The following is a 21,172-nucleotide window of genomic DNA, read 5'->3' as shown; positions in this document are numbered from 1 at the left end:
GCAGTGGAGAGTTCATCTTGACCAGAATGGACCTGCAAGCTTCAGTACCCCATTGGGCATGCAGTGGTCAGAGAAAGGTGCTTATGACACTCGACCTAAGAGTAAAACAACTGTGAAACAAGATTGCCTGGATCCAGAGCACAGTATAAAGACTCAGCAGACACCAGGTTGTCTCCCAGTTTATTACTGGAGACAAACATGGACAACTTAGAAGTTGTCTCATTTTTTAGGCCCCTTCTCACTCTGTTTGCCGTTTCCTGCCTATCTTCTGGTCATCTTTCTGCTGCGTGTCTTACTGAGAACTCCCCACCCATGCTACGCTACAAGACGGCATATGTGTGCAGTGCCTGTCTCCTTGCAGGAACGCATTAAATAATAACGGGAAAAACCCTCACAGGCACACTAGATTCCTGTTACTTCCACTTAGGGCCAGTTTCAAAGGCAGCCATCTATCCTGGCAAGAAACTGTATGTGCTAGAACTTTTATAAATATGAAATTAGCCACCTGCAATAACTGCTGTAAAATTGTTAAACTAGTAACAGTGATTATTCTCATTTCTTGCTGGGATATCAGGGAACTAGCACGGAACAGCAGTAAAAAAGGCTCCTACATAGTCCAGAAAATAGGTTAAACCAAGTGTTGCTCCCACAATGAAACCAGAAACCTTGCTAAACTCACTGCAGGGCCTCCTGCTTGCAAGGACTTTAAATGTCACCCTATATCCCCGCTGGAATAGTACAAAAGCAAACAGGAAAGAGTGATCCATTTTTTTAATGCCTGCTAAAAATTAATCTGGCATGAAAAGAATTACAAGTCACAAGATGCCACAGAAAATGGGAATGTTTAAACTTAATAAAACCATAGTTCCCAATTCCATTTTTTCCAGTTCAAGGCGTCAGCTCTTCAACATACATTTCAGTGAATCCTCTTTAATTAATTTAACGAAGCACTTGAAAGCTCCCAATCAATAGTGAGGCTTCACTCAAGCATGTACTGTATCACAGAAGGATCCACTTCTTCTGCCATCAGACTGGCTTGCAGACTTTGGATTGTTGCTTTTTTCCCCAAACGCTGTCTCCACAGGACAAAGGCAGCTACAATCTGTGACTGCAGGTTGTGAGGGTGATTGACTTTACATCGATAGATGTCAGTATGGGACAAACCCAAGCACAGAACAATATGCTCCCATTCAGGTCCCAGTCTCCTCGCGAGCTTGTTCAGCTGCTGATCTGTTGGTGAAGTCTTCAGAATACACGGTGCAATTTTGGTTACGTCTGTAAAAAAAAGAAAAAGAAGAAAAAGAAAAAAGAAAAAGAAAAAAGAAAAAAGAAAAAAGAAAAAAGAAAAAAGAAAAAAGAAAAAAGAAAAAAGAAAAAAGAAAAAAGAAAAAAGAAAAAAAAAAGAAAAAGAAAAAGAAAAAGAAAAAGAAAAAGAAAAAGAAAAAGAAAAAGAAAAAGAAAAAGAAAAAGAAAAAGAAAAAGAAAAAGAAAAAGAAAAAGAAAAAGAAAAAGAAAAAGAAAAAGAAAAAGAAAAAGAAAAAAAAGAAAAAGAAAAAGAATACACGTCACTAGACAATACCACAAATATTAATGTAAGACCTTGGCAAAGGAGGGAATAAGCAAAGCTGAGGTGAATTAATTAAAGAAAGAGAATACATAGTCAACTAGCAAAATTAATTACATAATCAAGCAGAAGATTAATTAGAGGAAAACTAATGCTCAGTAGACCATACTAGGGACCTTGAGGCTTTGCTTGTCAATAATCCAGATACCAGAATTCTACTCCAAAGCCAAGACTTCCAAAAGTAATTATGGATTTTGGGGTAGTGACCAAGAAAGGTTTTCAAGGAACATGTTTCCAGCAGCCATCACCCTCTGAAAATCAATCTGCTTTTAACACTATGATATAGTGAACAAATGACAAATATGGCACCAATAATACCTTATTACTCCTTTTCTGTGACACTTTTTATACACTTCAGAAATAACTTTGATTCCTTAGTTACTAGTTATTACTCTATTTTTTTTGCTGAGGGCTGTTCACATAAAATTCTTCTGTCTCCTAAGATGCTACTTACCCTTTGTGCCCTGTCATATATGGCAAACTAGTCTTGAGGAGACCAGCCTTGAGGGCTTTTCTTCTATTTGAATGAACCCATAAGCATGGTTCAGGTGAACCCAAATGAACAGGGCATCAACACTGTTCCCCAGTACAAATTATGCTTCCTTATCCCTCATCCCAGTTGTAGTAGCACTCCTGAAAACAGGCATGTATGTGCTACAGCCCCATTCCTTGAAGTTGTTCGACTCCTTGAAGTTGTTCTCAGGAGAGTGCAAGGAAGTCCCATGGTCTCTCAGAGATTTCTGCCCTAAGTCCCTTAGTATTGCCCAAGTACCCAACAGGACCCAGAATGCACTCTTCATCCAAGAAGATGTTTAGCATCGAACTGGTACCCAAGTCATGGAGGACAGGATCACTACCACTACCAAAACAGCTTTCACAGGAAGCATTAAGGTAGCTGTAGGGGTCTGTTAGGGACTGAACCAAGTATTCCTTACAAACGCAAGTGATCTCTTTATGTATTCCCTATGGTAATCTGATCATTTAAAAAAAAAAGCATTAATACAAACAGTGTTAATAGCAGAGTGAGAACACAGTGCTATTCAGAAACATGCTGTATGGGATCCATGTCACCTAACTCCAGGATAGCCCCTTCTGAGCTAATTATACTAGGATTAATTCTTGCTAAGGAGAGCAATAGGCTCTTCTAGAATACAGTCCATCTCACTGGAAACAAGATGCCTAAAATAGATCAGATTCATTACTCCTCTAAGAGTGCAAATTTCTCTCCATTGACTGTAAAAGGAGCGCTGGGTATAAGCTCAGATGTTGACGTTGATGCTGCAAACACCAGTGCTGGTGAAACGATTCTCTGCTTGTAAATTCAAACCACATACCAGTTGTAAAAAAAAAAGGTGCACTTAGAAAAGCAGCATAAGATATCTATAAAGCATATTTGCTCTTCAATACCCTTTGTGATCACAAGCTGAAATTGAGGGTCAACGCAGCCTGCAATTGCTGCTCTACTTTTGTTGCTGAAGATAGTGCGTCAAAACAGAGCAAAAATATCCCCAAGAAAATGCTAATTATAGCCTGCCGGTCTGAAGCGGCAGACTCCCTACAGAAGAAACGCTTTGCAAATCTAATTTATAGCTCCAATACCATGCTCGCAGTCTCCACTACAGCAGAACAGCAGCACTAGAAAGAACCACTTCTTCATTTTATTGGAAGTAATTGTTTTTGCATAGAATACCCAGAGCCTGCAAATGTTTGTACAATTTAAGCCCAGTCATACATAAGTACTATACAAAGCTGCTTTGAGTAAAGGGAAAATTGCTTTCTGAAGAGTAATTAAGTCCCTTTGATCTTTCTGTCTCCAGATTGCCAAAGGAACTTGGGGCAAGTGGGTGCTTTGGGGACAGGGCAGAGGATGCATGGCTCCTGAAGAAGGCTGAGCAACACTGGTGGGGCTGCCCTATACTGTCACATCACACATGATACCAGCTCCACAGGTAAGTCAGGACCATGAGGCAGTGCCTTTCATGAACTCAAATATTTGAGAGTGACTAAAATTTAAAATAAATATAGCTACACCGTGCTGTCACCAACACTACTTTTTGATATTAAACCCTTGCATTGGCTTATGGTCAGCTACTAAGCATAAAGCAGTGTGCCCAACAGAGCGCTACCTGCCAGCCTGGGCTTTGTGCTCTCACACTGGAATTTTTATACTTCATGTTCACTAGCAGAATGATTTTATGATACTGAAGTGTGATCAAGCAGAGAGGCCTAACAATAATACATGTCAGTTTCTCCATCTAGGCTTTGATATTAGGTAGATTTTTTTACTACAACAAGTATCTTGCCTTCAGCCTGTTATCAGCCCTTTAATAAAAATAAGAATAAAATCCATCCAGGAAATCTTTTCATCTTATGCTACCATCTGATTCTAATGTTGATGTGGAAAATTCTGGGACAGAAGCCAAATGTTAAATTTAATACAAAGGACTGTTATTTTAGTCCCATTTTATTTTCTGTGATAGCTCTTTTTCACCTCTGATACAAAGTCACCGAGGAAAACCTGAGACAAGTATTACATGATGGGCAATATTATTTAGAGGTATAGAAAAATATTTAGTGAGATATTTTAGTTATGACAAATACAAAATCACAAAAAGATTTGGGTATGTTCTAGGATTAATGCCACTCTTAATTTAATAAACATAATGGCATTTCAGGTAAAAGGGAAACGAGTTTTCTGCGCTCAGCACCCAAGCTGCTTTGAACACACTGCAAAAACATTAAAGATGTCTTTTTTTAGTCATGTTTGCTAGAGACCCTCGCTTATAGTCTCCATTTGTCAGAAACTGTCAGAAACTGTCAGAAACTGTCAGAAAGTTTCAATTACGCAGTTGCATTTGAAAGGTACATTCAGGATACTGAGACCTCAATTTTGCAAAAAATGTGAAGCTCTTGTTGCTTTAGGTGGATCCAGTGTGGAGGTGTATGTGCTTACGTGCTTCAGCTTAGCAAAATGAGGACTGCACTGTGAGAAACGGGAAGAAACAGGGTTTGGGGCACCACTGGAGGGTGTTGAGGTTTCCCTGGAGAAGGCAATTTGTGGTGCTGTCACCTCCAGCAAGCACATCAAGTGAAACACCATGTCCAGCTGTGGACATGGTCTACGCCACAAAGTGCCAGGGCCACACGCTGCAGAGATTTAGACGCTGAAGTCTCACTGTTCACGCTGAAGACACTAAGTCCCTGAGGAATGGAGAGCTGACGGCTTTGTGCTGGAGAGCAAGCCAGCCTGATGCACAGCTGCTCTCCTGGGACTGCTGGCCAGCTTGCTGGCGCGGCGCTTGGGACTATGAAAATCCCCTTTCTCTAGGCTGGAGGTGGGGAGGACGCCCTCCACCCCGGTTTTGGAGCTGAAACCAACCCAGAGAAAGACCCACAGCTCCTTCTATTCGAAGTTGCAGCATGAGGGAACGTACTTCTCCCCATCTCCAGCTCTCACTGGTCAAGGAAGCTCAGCCACCTTAAGCCTTTATCCTAGCTGTCCCAGATAAAACAACAGGTGATGTTGACAGCTTCTGGCCTGCATGCACATGTGTGTGTCCTGGTTTGGCCTAAACCAGGCCGATTTTCCTTTCAGTGATTTTTACTTTCAGCTAAGTCTCCTCTAAGTAACTGCACTTTCTGAAACTAACTGCATGTTTTGCAGACAGTGTCTGCTTCCAGGACTGATAACGCTCGAAGTTTGTAGTTATCACTGAGGCACCGGTAGGGATGTTATGCAGAAAGGCTCTTGCTGTACTTAGTCTTAGAGAAACCAAGGTCACTGCTGAATTCCTCACTGCTTACGAGTGAAGAGACGAAGGGGGGTCACAGCTGCAGGGGGGAGCAGACAGGGCAGGTGACCAAAAATTGACCAACGAAGGTATTCCATCCCATACACGTCATTCTCGGTATAAAGCGGGGGGAGCACGAGGGTCTCGCTCTCTTTCTGCTATGGCCGGTGTCCAAGGAGGACTCCGTCTGTTTTCCTGCTGCCCCCGATCCCGATCCGTGCATCCCTGAATCCAGCTCTCGACCGTCGCTAGGCCCAGCCTGGGCCTTCCTGGAGCCTGCCCTGCAGTGCCGGTGGTGACGTGGCTGACTTCAGGGGAGCTCAATCTTGGTTTTGTATATATATTTCTATATATATGATTATTTCTATTATTATTATTATACTCTTTTCCATTATTATAGTTTATTAAAACTGTTTTAACTTTCCAACCCAGAAGTCTCTCTCCCTTTTCCCTTTCCCTTTCCCTTTGGCGGGGCAGGGGGGGGGGATAACAGAGAGCACCTGCCACAGGTTTAATAGCCGGACCAGCTTTAAACCGTGACAGTGTGCTTCCAGACCACTGCACAGACTGGGAGATACGACGGTGCTGGTGAGTATGGACAGGAAACAGAACTGGATATAAATAGACAGTATCACAGATACGTACCAGACAAAACAGAGTAACCCAGATACCAAGGCTATATATGGGGCAAAGGCAGCCAGTTGCCACTTCTGTATTTATTTTTCTCAGGACCTCTCCAGTTTCAAGTAGGAGACTCCAAGAAGATATTGCAACAATCAGGGACATGGAAAATAAACTCACCCCAGCTCTGTCCCACTTGGCAGAAGTGGGAAGATGAAAGATAAAGTCCAGTGAAAATAGGCTTTGAATCACTTAAAGACTTTTTTTCCCTTTTGCTTTCTCATCACCATCTCTAGGTGATGAAAAAAGCTGAGATCAACTCAGGCTGTCTTGTGCCACGGGAAAATCTTTATCAGCATCAAGGAACTGACCTCCCGCTCTCCATGCTGCTGGAACGCAGTGAGGAGCAAGCAAGCTTGGCTCCAACACAGGACACAGCAGCGAAAAGTGCTGAGGCATTTTTGGGTGATCTGTAAAGTACCCAGCTGATTCCTCAGAACTGCTGGCAGCCCAAAGTGTCTTATGGTTTTCTCTAAAGGACCCTTCTCCATGTAAGTATGACTTCTCTGTGTACAACCAAAAGCATCTGTTGGGAGTTTCAGGGAGCCTTGTCTCTTATGCAGTCAATACATTTTTACATGATGCAAGACAAAACCAACTTTTTGGCTTTTGCTCTTTACTGTGTAAAAGGGACTTTGATGGAAATGGTGTACCCAAATCCAAAGTGCTGAAAAAGTCTCAATCAGCTTGTTGCAAATACTCTGATAATATAATCAAGATTTGATCATATAGAAGAATCAGATTTGAAGCAGGTAACCATAGGCACACAGGTAGCCATAAACACTGTTAAGTTTGAAATAAATAACTGTTAGGCTTGAAATAGATAACCACAGAAACCTCACCAGGGAAATACTGGAGTTTTCTATGTTTTGTTTAAGAAACTAAGGAGACCGTCACGGAAGCCAGTTATGCTGCTTGGAAACCCCTTACCCTTCCCATCCTGACTTGAATATCAGGGATAGTTTCCAATCAGTAGAGTAGAACTAACCAATGATTGGTTTAGAATAAGATATTGATAAGGTTATAATTAGTGGAACCAATTGTTGTAAAGGTTAAATTTAAGAGTGAGCATACTATGCATTCTTATGTAAATCAGTATATAAAAACTGATGGATTTCAATGTTTGGTTGGACACATACAGAGGAGCTATCCCCCGTGTCCCCAGCGCTGCAATAAAGAAGTGCCTGCTTATCTGCTTCGTGTGGATGAGTTTTCTTCCCAGTTGCTAGCAAGCCGCTGCCTAATCCTGCAAGGACAACTCCACAGGCAGTTCAGGAGACAGTTGGGGAGCCAGGGATACAATGGCCCACCTCTTATCTAATAACTAATAAATGTGTCCCTTGAGAAAGGATGTTCTGGGGACTGGTCTCTGCTTCCAGCGCTGCCTCTGTATTTTATCCATTTAAATGACCATGTACATACTCATTGGATAAGAAGACAGAAGCAGCCCTGGAGGAGGAAATGGGAATCCAGGTCTCTCTGAGCTACACAACCTAATGCTGAGGTGCACAGTCATACTCCTCTTCATTCCCTTTCACCTGATAAGTCATTCCAGCAAAAAATATAAAGATTTCCCTGGGAAAGGTCAAGAGTGCTTCCCAGCCTCTAGAATGGAGCCTGGTGGAGAGAAAACTCTCATGGGAATCAAGGGGTATGCTGAAACAGAGCAAAATTGCATGCAAGAGCCCTTGGCAGAAACAATGCCAGGCAAATGTTCTAATTTTTATATAATCACATCAGAAACAGGTAGGTGATTCTGGGCTTCAGACCCTGCATAACTGGAATTGGACTGTAAAAAGGAGTAACTGCTTAGGCATGCATCTGGTCTCAGCATTTCCTACTGACAGGTGTACAGAGTCCTTCAGTGATCTGGACTCAAGTCACTAACTGTTGCTCACTTGACCCTCTTACCAGATCCTGCTCATAATTTCTGAAGAGTTCAAAGCAAGCATTTCATAGTCCTCGTTAATCATCTTTCCTGGCATCTGGAGTACAGTTCTTCCCTGAGAAGTGCTAAAGTTAGATCAAGCAGTTCCACAAGCAGCAAACAAAAGAAACCTTGTTTCCCCCAGGTGTGACTCCTACAGCTGACTCGTGCTTCAGGACTTCTCTCCTGCAGCTGCTTCTGATTCTCAAGACACTTATGAAATCGCTCCTCTCCACAACAGCAACTAGGTAGGCTTCTTGAAGTCAGCCAACAAGTTCAGAAGCTACTAGAGGTACATGCATACACTCAATGGCCCACAGCGGAGGAGTGTACAGCCTTGGTTACTACAGGAAATTATGCTAAAAGGAACTTTGAAGCTCCACCAAGCCATCGTCGCTAATATGCCAGAAGCCAGTGACATTTGGGGCACTTCAGCTAAAGGGAAACATATATAAGAATCTAGCGCCAGGCTCTGCTTCCCTCCAGCCCCCTCAGAGCGCAGTGCACTTCTTCAACTAGCCTGAGCCACAGACCCAGCAGTGAGTATTCAACGGGCACGGTCATGGTTGCCAGACTGTGTGCTGTGTGTTTTGGCAGATGTGTTATGTTCCAGAAATGATTTAATGACTCAATGTCACAATAGCAAACAACTTGCACATAACCAGGTATATTTGCTTTAAAGTGAAATCCCCTTGGCCTGAGCACTACGGTAGAAGTGGGTCATGAAGCAGAACAACACTTTGTGTATCAGGCTGGGACAGGCTTTCAAGAGCAGTCAGGTGGGGTTGCAGAACCTGAATTGGAAGGGAAGTACGTAATGCTCCCACTGATGGAGAGATGGGAGACTTCTGAGAGCTGCAGCCCCACTTGAGCCACCAGAGATGCTGGATGAAAAGGAAAGTAGAAAGTAAGGATTTGGAGGGATCTCAGTGGGTGCTGTAGATCACTGAAGTCAAAGACCAGATCATGGTGGAGGTTCTGGTGAAAAGGGTGGAATAAAAAGAAGGTGCTGGGTAACTGCAGGGGGTGTCTTGGCTCAACTGGTTAGAAACCCATTTCAGGTTAGGAGGCTCTGAGGTGACCTTATTGCAGTCTACAACTACCTGAAGGGAGGTTGTAGTGAAGTGGGAGTTGGCCTCTTCTCCCGGGCAACTAGCGATAGGACAAGAGGGCGCAGCCTCAAGCTGCGCCAGGGGAGGTTCAGGTTGGACATTAGGAAGAATGTCTTTACAGAAAGGGTTATTAGACATTGGAATGGGCTGCCCAGGGAGGTGGTGGAGTCACCATCTCTGGATGTGTTTAAGAAAAGACTGGACATGGCACTTAGTGCCATGGTCTAGTTGACAGGATGGTGTAAGGGCAACGGTTGGACTCGATGATCCCTGAGGTCTCTTCCAACCTGGTTGATTCTGTGATTCTGTGAAAGGGGGATGGGAGGTGACAGTGGGCCTCCATTTGTATGGCTGCTCTTCTGCTTTCCTGTTCAGTTGTTCTCTCCCAACCCTGTCCTAACAGGTGGAACTGCAGGCAAATGCCCTGCCCTCTTCCTACAGCTCATCCAAATTCATGAGTTCTAAGCCAACCTGCAGCAACAAATGACTGGAGTGCCAGATGGGAAAGTATCACACTAGATATACGACACTTGGCTGGCCTGCAAGCAGAATGCAGCACTTAACTTCCCTCCCCTGCAAGTTAAAAATGATCATGAAGCATTATAAGGTTGTTTTGTTGCTGTGAACTTTAGAAGGGTCTGATTCAGGACCTGTTTAAACACGAGAAACAAGCTCAAGTGGCTGATCAGTGAAAAAAAGTAGAACAGACTATCCAGAAACCAAACCCTACTATATAATTTCGGTGTTGTTTTTTTTCTTGTTGTCATTGTTGCTAATTAAACACCAGACTGATTCAAAGGCTAGGAAGGGAACATTAGCGTTTTGCAACAGCTCCAAACAATCGTGCTCCAGGGAACATGGAAAAATATTTCTCTTCTATGTATCACCATATACATATCTGTTCTATACATCTGCAAACAGCACGGATCACGCAGCCCATCCAAAGTCTATCCAAAATCAGCAGGTCCACCTCCTGGTGTCAGTGGGTTTCAAAAAGTGTTCGACCAAGGACCGGAAAAATAGAACTGTAAATCCCGTACTATTTGAAGACAGATAGCTGATGCCATTATAGATATCTTTCCATATATAAAGTTAATACATTCAATTAAAATAACTTACAGAAGAAGATTAAAATAACTTGGAGAAGAGGTACAGTCGCCTTCTGCTTTTAGCACGTGCATAGCTGTTGCTGTCTTTCCTGCCAAACGTGAGCGGAGAATTACATGGGTAGCTGCAAGGTGCAAGACTGTGGTAACTGTTCCACTTATCTGCGCTGGTTGCCTCCTCTGTATGCTTCTGCTCACTACCAAAGAGATGCTCACCTCTTTCATCCCATTTCATGTTATCAGAGGACACCATTTAATGATGACTGCCAAGCATGTGCTGATCTCTGTTCTTTGCTTGGGAACTCCCACCTCTTCCTCCCATAGAACTGACTCAGCACGGGGAAATTCTGGTGATGGAAAACCTGTGCCTTTGTAGGAACAACAGGCCCAGTTACCTTCCTAAGAATAAATACTATTGTCTTCTCTAATGCAACCAACATCAAAGCTTGGTCAGTTAAATATCCAGTCGAAACTACAGAACGAAATCTGTACCATAAGCACATTGAAAGAAAAACACCTAAGCCAAGGGTTTAGAAAGCAGCACATTTTTTTCAAGTGACCATGTTACAGTAAACAAATTTGATGGAGAATTTTATGTTCGTCTGAGTATATGCCACAGGTAATGCTTCACAAGTGCAGGATTGTAAAGTTTCTGTAGCTTGATAACTTCTGATCTGATGAATGCAAACGGTCATTAATATACAGCATGTGCATGAATAAAACCAACCTCTGTCAATTAGTGATCATAAAACACTTACTCATAAGTGTACTTCTATCATGGTAATTTATATTTCCATGTCTCATAATTAAATTATGAAAGTCAGTAATCAAAATGAAAGCAAATATGAAATACATTTTTAAGACTGGCTGCATTCTTCCACATCGTGCTGGTTTTTTGTGACTTCTATTAAAATATATGAAGTTCTCTGTCTTATTTTAAATAAAATGGAATCTAATACTATGACAGCCAACGTGCAGAATAGTGTCCATGATCCCATGATAATAAAATCTATGGCAAATTTAAACGGTCTCCCTCAAGTGAAGCAGAATCCACCCATTATACCAAATTCAGCTCCTTCCTGCCAAAAGTTTGCTGTGACTCTGCATTATGGGTGCAATTAAAAAGTACATATATCTTCATTTGTTGACAATCTCTTCTCCTGTGTGAGCTCTAAAGCATCACGCTTTGTGACATTAAATACATTTTAGGTATTAAGGTAGGAAAAAAAGACAGCATAAAATTTTGTAAATCTACAGGCAATTCAAGAACACAGATGTTTCTATTTTGGCTCAATATCAGCAGCTAATTCGTATATTCTTTATCACTTGCTAATGACTGCCTAGTAGCTGCGGATGTGGCAGCAGACTGCTAAAACCTGAAACATAAACATTCCGATTTAATGACAAAAGTTTCCAATTGTATTCCCACTATTCAGTTCCAGTAGCTAGGCAGTTTTCCTGAACTTATTTTTAATCTGCTTTACAGGTTTTGTACCTCCACAGATCTCCGCTATACCGATGGCCTTCAGTATTAATCCATGTTAAACAGATTGACAGAGAAGTCCCTAAATAAATTCACCTTTTTTAAGCCATAGGGAGCAACCCCAGCATTGAAGGAGTTGAGAGAGATTGGGTTTCCACTTCTTTATTTGCTTTTTATTGGGAAGAGCAGGGAGGAAGTTTCAGCAGTTAATAGTGTGGATGTTATTCTGTTTCCCATGCAAAAAATTAATTACAATCCCACCTAGTATTTCTCTGCTGTTGCATACCATGAAATAAAATAATTAACTTCATAAATAAAATGGTGACTGCAGATGCATGCAAAGAAAAGAATACCTATGTAAAGAAAACACAAACACAACATAATGTAATATCTGCTCTCTCTTCAAGCAGGATTACCCTACATTACAGACAGGATTGGATTTAATCATATTGTGGTTTTATACTTTTTTATTTTTAGAAGCATTTGATGCTGCTGTAGGCCCTGAAGTGGAAGTAAAATTTGCTTGATATTCCCTATAGATTTCTATATTGTTATAAGTAAATAAGCTATATGGATCAGCACTGAAGCCACAGCTAACGATGGCATCCTTGCAGTGATACCTTTGGTATAACTGCATGAACAGGTTCAGCATGCAGCATTATACTAAGGAAAAAAAAATCTACTCAGAGAACTGGGAGGTTCTGAGGAACACCTGAGCTTTTAGGAATTATTTGTAAGAACTGCGTAAATACAGATACTGAGCATTCAGACCTTGGCTAAAGATTTTTTTTCCAAATGAACAAATAGATCTTGAAAAGTTATATGGAAAGAAGATGTATGACCATTTTTTTGGAAGCCAGGTGCAACTAGTTGTTAGACAGCACAAAGGTATGTGATAGCCTGAGACGAGAGTCTCCAGTTTACATGCTGGCAGTCACACCAAGAGTCAACTCTAGAATTGCTGCAAATTAAATTCTGAAGTATGCTAGCGGATTACTATATACTTTTGAATGCTCTGCAGTTCTTAGCGAATTCAGTGGAGTTTGATAATACTCATGACACTTTCAACCATTAATTATTGGTCTGAAGCATACAGAGCCATCATTTCCCTCAGACTAGTTTCTCCTCCATGCTATCACAAACGATAATTAATGATCAGCGGATGGTTGTATGAAGTCATGACGATCATAAAGCACATTCACATTTGCAGTAGACTTCTCATGGTTTCATAGGAGGCAAATGTTTACCCGTGTGGGCCAGGCAGCTCTGACAGAGTAATTCACCCACTCTAAGTGCAAAACAAAGACAACTGGAGCAATTAATGGTTATTTTGTCAGCTAGGTGACAAACTCATCATGCAACTATTGTCAGAGGATTGGAAATTAACTTCTTTTGACAGATGCTACTTGAATGCTTATTTCAAACAGGCTGATCTGTCTTTCAAAGAGCTGAGGCAAGTGTTAATCCTACTGCTCCTTTGCGTGCAAGAATCACAGCAGACTCCTCAGCATGTTTATCTGCCGAGTACAGTAAGTGAGTGAATTTTTTACTAGCAACTTTCCCACCAAGAAATCTTTCTAAAGGCTGCAGCATTTCAACAATAAAATAATGTGCTTGGACTTTAGCTATCGATGTTCCTTTCGCACAACAAAAAAAATCATACTGCCAGTATGAAGGACTGTTTTCTTATACAACACAACTAATAGCACATGTTTCCCTTACAGGACTTCAACCAAGTATGACAATGAGCCACTATATTTACCCTTGATAAAACTGTTCGTTCCTCCTAGAGATTTTTTTCTTCAAGTTGGCTCTTCATTTTGCTTTGGCTTGGGTAGTTAGAAATATCAGAACCGAAGATCTGCGCAACAGATGGAGCTTGGTTGAGAAGAATGCCTTTGGCTGGTGAGGATCTTTGCCTGGCAGGTGTCAAACCAAAATTAATACCGCACGTATTATGCTTTACCGAGTTTCAGATTTAGCGAAGTGAGACTGAATTCCTTCCTGACCACAAACATATATTAATAGAACAAGGCATGCAGAGCAAGCTAAAGCAGTACTATTATTATGCTGAATCCTCCACTGCTTGGCATTTTATTTAATCATTTACACCCATGCAGAGCAAGAAAACAAAATGCAACGGGTTAGTTTAGTGTCTCTTTACAGACATTTTGCACAGGTGTAAAAGATTTCACAAAATGCCATAAGCAACACGGACTTAGACACCTCCTGGTTTCTTTTTGTCCTCCTTTTCTTGTGTCAGTGCCTTAAAGGCTTATGAACTTTAGTAGGCTTTCCAACATTTCAAAATCCACAGGAAAAAACAGGTATTGGTACTAAAATACACTGCTCAGCTACAGTCCGTTGCTACACCTGGCTTGCCAAGTGCAGTTCAACAGCCTGAGTCAGAAGGCAGGGCTTTCCATAGGTGTCGGGAAGGAGAGCTTCAGGTGCCATCATCTGCTTCTCTCCATTTCCTGACTAGTGGGAGGCTCAGCATCACAACCAGCCCTCTCAAGTCCCAAGTCAATTGAAGATCTGAAAGAAACCAATTCGGAATCTCATGGCTGGTTTGACAGACCAGTACTGTCTAAAAGCAATTTTAGCTGACCAATAGGGCAGTAATTTTAGAAGGTCAGAGTCACAAGAGTTTTAATTATCTGTAAAGCAAATGTGATATTATATTTATGTGTGTATATATATATTTATTTATTTAAACATTTTCAAATTCTTAATAAAAAATATGAAAGTCTTTGATATCTGCAAGTCAAATTCATCCCCCTTTTGATGTCATTTCCACGAATTCAGGCAGGGGAAGTGTCACACCACCCTGTGAGAAAAAGGATGAAAAGGGGAGCATGGGTGAAGTCGTTTCATAAACAGAGGTCCTAATTCACAGAGCACTTTACACTACCACGGGTTTGATGAGTACTCCTTTCCCCTCTGAGTCAGCACTGACCTAACACTCTGCGCGATGTGCTCACCGGCGTGGCTTGTGGCTGCCCTGTGACACGGCTTGTGCCAGGTGACATGGCATGCTGACCAGCTGCAGTCATTGGAGATCCCAAGACAGTACTGAAAGTAATGAGGTGACTCACAGCTGCAGCCACGCACTTGAAGGCTGTGGACCTGATTACTCTTTTACTCACTCCGGAACAGTATTTTGCCAAAGCAACTGAAGCAAGTTCAAAATCAAACAAGCTATTAGCAAACATCTGTATTACTTACAGTATTCGTAGAAGATTTATGTTAGTATTAGGGGGACAACTCATATGCAAAACCTAAACATCTGAAAAATTCTTTTGCTTAAACAACTAATTTTCATGTCTCATGCATACAGAACAATGTTTCCCATCACAGTTTTGTAGTCTATTAGCTGCCAGATTTTGACCCAGAATGGAAATTTCAGTCACTTTGGCTTTCGTACATAGCGAATCAGAAATAAAAATGTTTTAGCATCAGAAATGAAAAGGCTGGAAGATCAGACAGACCATAAAAGATTTGTTTTACTTGGTCTGGGATTTTTACACAGCTATGCCTAACCTAAGTAAGACTGAAACAAAACGAAAAGGCAAAACAAAAAACTAGACAAATCTGTTCCGTCCCAGAGATGCAGAAATACAAACGATGCTTGTGTCTCTGGGGAGCCAAATCTGAAATCCTGCTACAAACAAGAGAGTAGGGCTGTTATTTCTTCAACAACTGTTCCTGATATCACAGCTACCTCCTAGAGGTAACAATGGAAAAGCAATCTTAAAAAGGGATTTTTTTTTTCCCTTAAGCAAACATCTTTTTAGTTCTACAAACTCATAAACAAAGAGATCGGGGGTTTTTTTATAATGCTGAAAATTTTAGTGCCAGAATTGTAAACATCAACATCTTTCCCTTCTTTTCTTCTTCAGATGTAACTGCTATGTGTTGGTTGACTTTATTAAAGAAATCGAACACACCCTGCAATGAACCTTCTATTGGATTTCAGTGTTAGACAGGGCTAAATATTTTGAGCTTCACATTCAACATGTTACCTAATTTTGTGTGTGCGCACCTCAGAGAAGAGCCGAATGATCTGGCGATGAGAGGTTAACACATTCTGCGAAAGCGGCCTCAAGTTTCCATTTGCGGAAATACGCCCTACCACAGCAGCGTATGCAAACCCGACTTTGCAGTGTACAAACCACACAAACAGTGCCCAGCTACCTAACCTGAACTTCCACTTGCACTTTAGTGTCTGTAAATATGCTAATGACAGGCACAGAGGGTTCATGTGCAAGTTTGCAAGTTCAAGTGCAGAAGACACATGAAAATTTGGCTGCAATGCTTTGGTTTTCCCTCATTTTGGGAGATTCCAGCTTTCTAAGTCTGTTACACAGCCTAGGAGTTGCATCCTAAAGCCACAAGACTGAAGTATTTAAATTTATTCAATTTCTTAGTTTGAAAATGAGACCTTGTTTAGTTGAAAGAGGTTGACTAGAACATGAAAGTACCTCTATGTCTCAGGCTTTTCAAGACACATTATTTACTAGACATTACTTACTGATACTGATACTGTATCTGGGTTGCTTGAGTACTTTAGACACCCCATGAAAAGTCCTTGCTTGAGGCATCTCAGGATCTAAAGATTTATGAAGGTTTTCACTTCCAAAATTGCTGAGTGAGTGGGGACAGTCAAGCTGAAAACTGTGAAGACCCTCAATGTTTTCAGGAAGCTCTGTACAGGTGGATTGTAAGACTCCGGACAAGAATCCCTGGATCACTACAAGCCACTAGTCCTTTTTAAACAATCCAGGTCCAAAGCATTTGACAAAGAGACTCAACAGACCCCTTCTGGAAACCAAGCAAGGAAAGCAGAAGCCATTTTTAATGCTGTTCTTTGTGTCATGCCATTATTTCCACATGCAAGTAGAGAAACCCGGTCAACCAAGGACGCCTGTGTCTGGGAGTGCCACAGAGGCACACCTTTTACAGGGAACAGAAGTATGTTTGGAACAGCTGAACACAAGCTTAACAGAGTAATCTCGAACAACATATAAAATTGTCTCAGATACACAACTGTAAAAAATTTGTAGCTCTGTAAACCCACAGACTGCTATTTTAAAGACAGTTTCATTAAGAAGCACAGCTTGAGAATATCTATCAAATAAGATCAGAGCTACATGTGGGGACAGCAGGAGGCAGCTGAAGCAATCTGCAGCACAGCTCTTCTGCTCATTGGTCTCTGACCCTGAGAAAAAGTCTAATTACTGCATGAATACACATATTAGACCAAAAGAGAATGCCTAGGAAAAGACAAGACTCTACTAGAAAGAGATGGTAAGAACTCCCCAGGTTTTGACAGGGTCTACAGCTCTGTATGGCCCCATCTGAGATAGTTTTGTTAGACTGACAACATGGCTTTGGCTTTAATTTTGAGGCCCAGATTTTGCTATGGGAATCATTAAATATGACACACTTGTCCCATTCAACAGAAAAACAAATCTGTCTCTACTTTTTATGCCTCTGAAGCCTTAATTTAATTGTGCAACACTTGATTTAGAAACATATTTGAACATGTTTGAGATATTACCTCATTTGTACACCACCCCAGGCTTTCCAGGAACTCTGAACCAACAGCCTTCTAGCCTTTCTTATATCTGAACTACTGTATTTTATGCCTTCCACACTGTACTGTCTGGAAACTTCCCTTGAGACTGGCCGTGATGTGTTAAATACAAACATGTAGGGAGGAGAGACATTGAGCTGGAGAGTTTGCAATCTCAGGCCCGTGTTGCGAAAAAGGCTTTGCATGTATAAGCTTATGTACGCAGAGATTGCCATGATTATGTTCAAGTAGCTCCAAAGATCTGGGCCTACACAGGCAAAAAAGGAAAAGCACCAGAGGAGCCAACAGCCCAGCAGTTCATCCATGCTGAATTTCTTCCTCATGACCACTGCTTGGAAAGGTGCCCATCTTCAGATGCTGATGAAGGCCTGCTACGCCTCTGCAGTTTTAATCAGAGTACCCAATTTACCAGGTCCCAGAAATGTAAATAATAAACTGACCCAAATACTCTCAAGTATGGAATTGAGCATACTGGAATTGAAAATCCACTGAGGTATTGATAACCAAAGGGAGCAGATAACCAAAGCTGTTAGTAGCTATTTGAGCCAGAAAGGCTGAAATTTTATGGAGACAAATATGTGCACACGTGGTTGGGATGAGGCTGGGGCTCTGACCTCGCAGGTCTGTCTGGTGCGGATCCCCCTGAAACTTTTGACTCACAGAGCTTGGTAGGCTCCACACAGAGAAGCTCCCACACATTTAAGATGGAGACAGTGAGGTTTCAATCTATCTGTTCTGTTTTCAGTCATCCAGTGACCACAGGTAACTCATGAAAATATCTGAAAATATCTCCTATCGGTGCTCTGTGTATGCAGGTGCCGTCATGACAATTCCTTGAAAATTCATGAAAAGCTACACCGAGACCATAGCTGATCCACTGTCACTGCTTACCAAAGCATCCTCCCAACATCTGCACCTCACCTCTGTTCTGCCAGTTGCTTCACATGGAATTTAAGGCATTGGATTTAATCTGGAAAAAACCACCTTTGAGTCAACTTCTGATGTCTGCATTTCATAGAATCATAGAATCATAGAATAGTTCGAGTTGGAAGTGACATTTAAAGGCCATCTAGTCCAACTCCCCTGCAATGAGCAGAGACATCTTCAACTAGATCAGGTTGCTCAGAGCCCTGTCCAACCTGACCTTGAATGTTTCCAGGGATGGGGCATCTACCACCTCTCTGGGCAACCTGTTGCAGTATTTCATCACCCTCACTGTAAAACCTTTCTTCCTTACATCTAGTCTGAGTCTACCCTCTTTTAGTTTAAAACCATTACCCCTTGTCCTACTGCAACAGGCCATGCTAAAAAGCCTGTCCCTGTCTGTACTTCACACAGAGATTTTCCCAGACAGTTCACAGTGTTGATTCCTTCTGGTCTCCCACTCTAGCACTGACTTATTCTGTTCCCACTTCCTGCTGTCTCCTCCATCTCTCCTCTCTTCCCTGCCTTGTTCTGTAGCTGCCAGAGGGCGCTGGAGCTGGGGCAGGGTGCTACCACCATGCCCATCACAGAAAAGCAACTGGTCTGTCTCCTAACCCATGCCGGCCAGGCACACAACCCTTCCACCGGATGGGTGGACTCAGCTGTGTCAAAGGTATGTTGCAAGTTTTTCCGTAACAAAAATCCCCTCCCACTTTCAAATAATGAATTTGGTTTTTTTTCTTTTTTTTCTTCCTTCTCCAGCTTTTTCCCTCCTTCCCCGCCCACTTTTTCAAGCAGGAAGGAGAGTGACAGGGAGAATAATGATTTCCTCAGCTTCTGTTGGAAAAAAAACCACAAAAGTTTTCCTCCAAGACAGAATTTTTTTCTTATTTTTTTTTTTCAGTGAGGTTCAGAAGCCATTTTTTTTATTTAAAATTTCCTAAATAAGTGTCCAGTTAATACTGGCATTTGGTGTGGAAGGTAGCAGGGAGCTGGTACCTCTGTTTCATTTAGCACAGATCCCAGCCTTAAGTGTGGCAAGAGGTCAGCTTGAATTTTTCTCTTGAATTGTATCTTTGCAAACCGCTTTTCAGGGTTTCGGCTGCATGAATCAAACCCCACAGCCCGGCGTGAATGCGCAGCTTGTGATGCTTTCCTTCTGCCAGTTGGCTTCGCACAGCCCAGGTGTTAATCCCCACTGCCTCCACATGTTTGGGAAGGAGGTAGGAAAGCATTGGTGAGCAAGGAGAGGACCGGAGTGGCCAAAAGCCAGGGCAGCCTTCCCATGCATGGAGAGAGCAGCAGAGACCAGAGTGGCTGGTAAAGGAGAAGAAAAAGGCACTGAGGCTACTGATTTTCCAGCAGCGTTGAGGGGCAGGGGTCTGAGCAGGTTTGGGGCCCTACTGCCACTGATGAGAACCGAGTGTGTGTGTACATGGCATGCTGTCTCTGTTTCTGCTCAGGAGTCAACCTTGTTTAAGGTGTGCTTTGTCTGAGCAGATGGCAGAGCATGATGGCTGTTGGGTTCAGATTCTGCTGCCAAACCAGCCCCCGGCTGTTTTCAAAAATAAAGACTGCCGCTCTCGTTACCAATGCAAAAATAGCTGCCTCTCCAATTGTCTCCTTCAAATTATTATTTTATGTATTACAGGAGCACATATCTAGCCAGACTTTATAATTAACATTACACAATTTTTAATTAACTGCCTACAACAATCTTCCTGATTTAACTGGTGGTAGTGTTGAAGGTTTTTTTTTTGAGGCTACTAGGAAAATCCAAACTCCTGGCTAGACATTCACATGGTTCAGAGCAGAGCCTGCACCACCAGCTGCAGAAGGCCACCCGTCACTCTGGCTATACCATGTCTCCCATGAAAAAAAAAAAAAGGCAGGACTGTACCAGAAAAGACTGTGACAGAAACACATACTGATTTAGTTTATTCCTTCAGCAGCTTTTTTTTTTTCATTTATTTTTGGCCAGGAACCTCCTATAAGGCTTGGCTGTTACCCGAACAGGCCCTTTCCAGCAGTCTCCAATGGCGTGCTGTGACCACAAGGCAGCACGGCTTCCTTCGGGTCCCCCTCCTTCCGACGGTGCAGCAGGGCTCACCGGCACCGCGAGGTGTAACCCAGTGCCGCCCTGACCCAGCACCAGGGCACTGGCCTCCTAAAACTCACCACCTACAAAACATGAAATGAGTTAAAGTCCAGAAACCTTCATTGGCACAAGTTCCATGCAAACCAACACAAATAACAGCTTTTGAAAATGTGACGAGTTCTGGGGACAAACAACCATCATCCTCTTTCCTCCATGACTGAGTTTGCTCACACCTGGAAACAGGAGTGGAAGAAACACCCCAGCCACACACATACACACACACACGCAACTTCTCAGCAGACCACCAGCAACTATTGATCCAGACACTGCAGCTGGAACACAGCAATGCTACACCAGCAATAAAGCACCGACGGGTCAGATTTTATGGTGTCAGCCCAAATTCAGTACCACGGGGCATGCATCAGCCAAGCCAGCTGTTCTCCCTAGGTCCAGCAAGCCTTGAGCTGCTGCTTCCCACATGGAATGTCTCATCAAGAGCAGTGTCTGCCACAGCAACTGCAATAGCACTGCGCATTTTTGGCGTGATAAGCTGTATTTAGAGTGGGAAAGTATTGCTTTGTGAGCTGAAAAGCAAACCAAGCAACAAGCAATAAAGTCCGGAGCTTCAGGCCAAAGGTTTTAATATCTGGTGTCGGTCCCGTCTTGCAAAACAAAGGATAGTTTATGCGTACTGTAGACATTTTCTGTCTGGAGCAAGGCTAACACATTATCCTTTTATTTACACTGCACATGAAGTGTCCTGCACCCTCACTCACTCAACGGCCCGAATCTAGATCTACCTTGCTGTTGTCCATGGGAGGAAATCT

At 42.3% G+C, this 21,172-nt stretch overlaps 1 protein-coding gene across 1 annotated transcript in view; it reads right to left on the bottom strand.

Annotated features, from left to right (window-relative positions):
• Window positions 1–756: 756 nt before the first annotated feature.
• Window positions 757–21,172, bottom strand: part of CRADD (CASP2 and RIPK1 domain containing adaptor with death domain) — an 88,703-nt gene continuing 68,287 nt past the window's right edge. The window contains exon 3 of the mRNA XM_068401517.1: window positions 757–1,275. Coding sequence (XP_068257618.1) covers window positions 980–1,275 — 296 coding nt within the window. The 3' untranslated portion in view covers window positions 757–979. The remainder of the gene's footprint in view (window positions 1,276–21,172) is intronic.

Source organism: Nyctibius grandis, chromosome 5, assembly GCF_013368605.1.
Source record: "Nyctibius grandis isolate bNycGra1 chromosome 5, bNycGra1.pri, whole genome shotgun sequence".
Classification (NCBI taxonomy): Eukaryota; Metazoa; Chordata; class Aves; order Nyctibiiformes; family Nyctibiidae; genus Nyctibius; species Nyctibius grandis.
The sequence above is the reverse complement of the archived record's forward strand: the minus strand, read 5'-3'. Positions and strand labels throughout refer to the sequence as shown.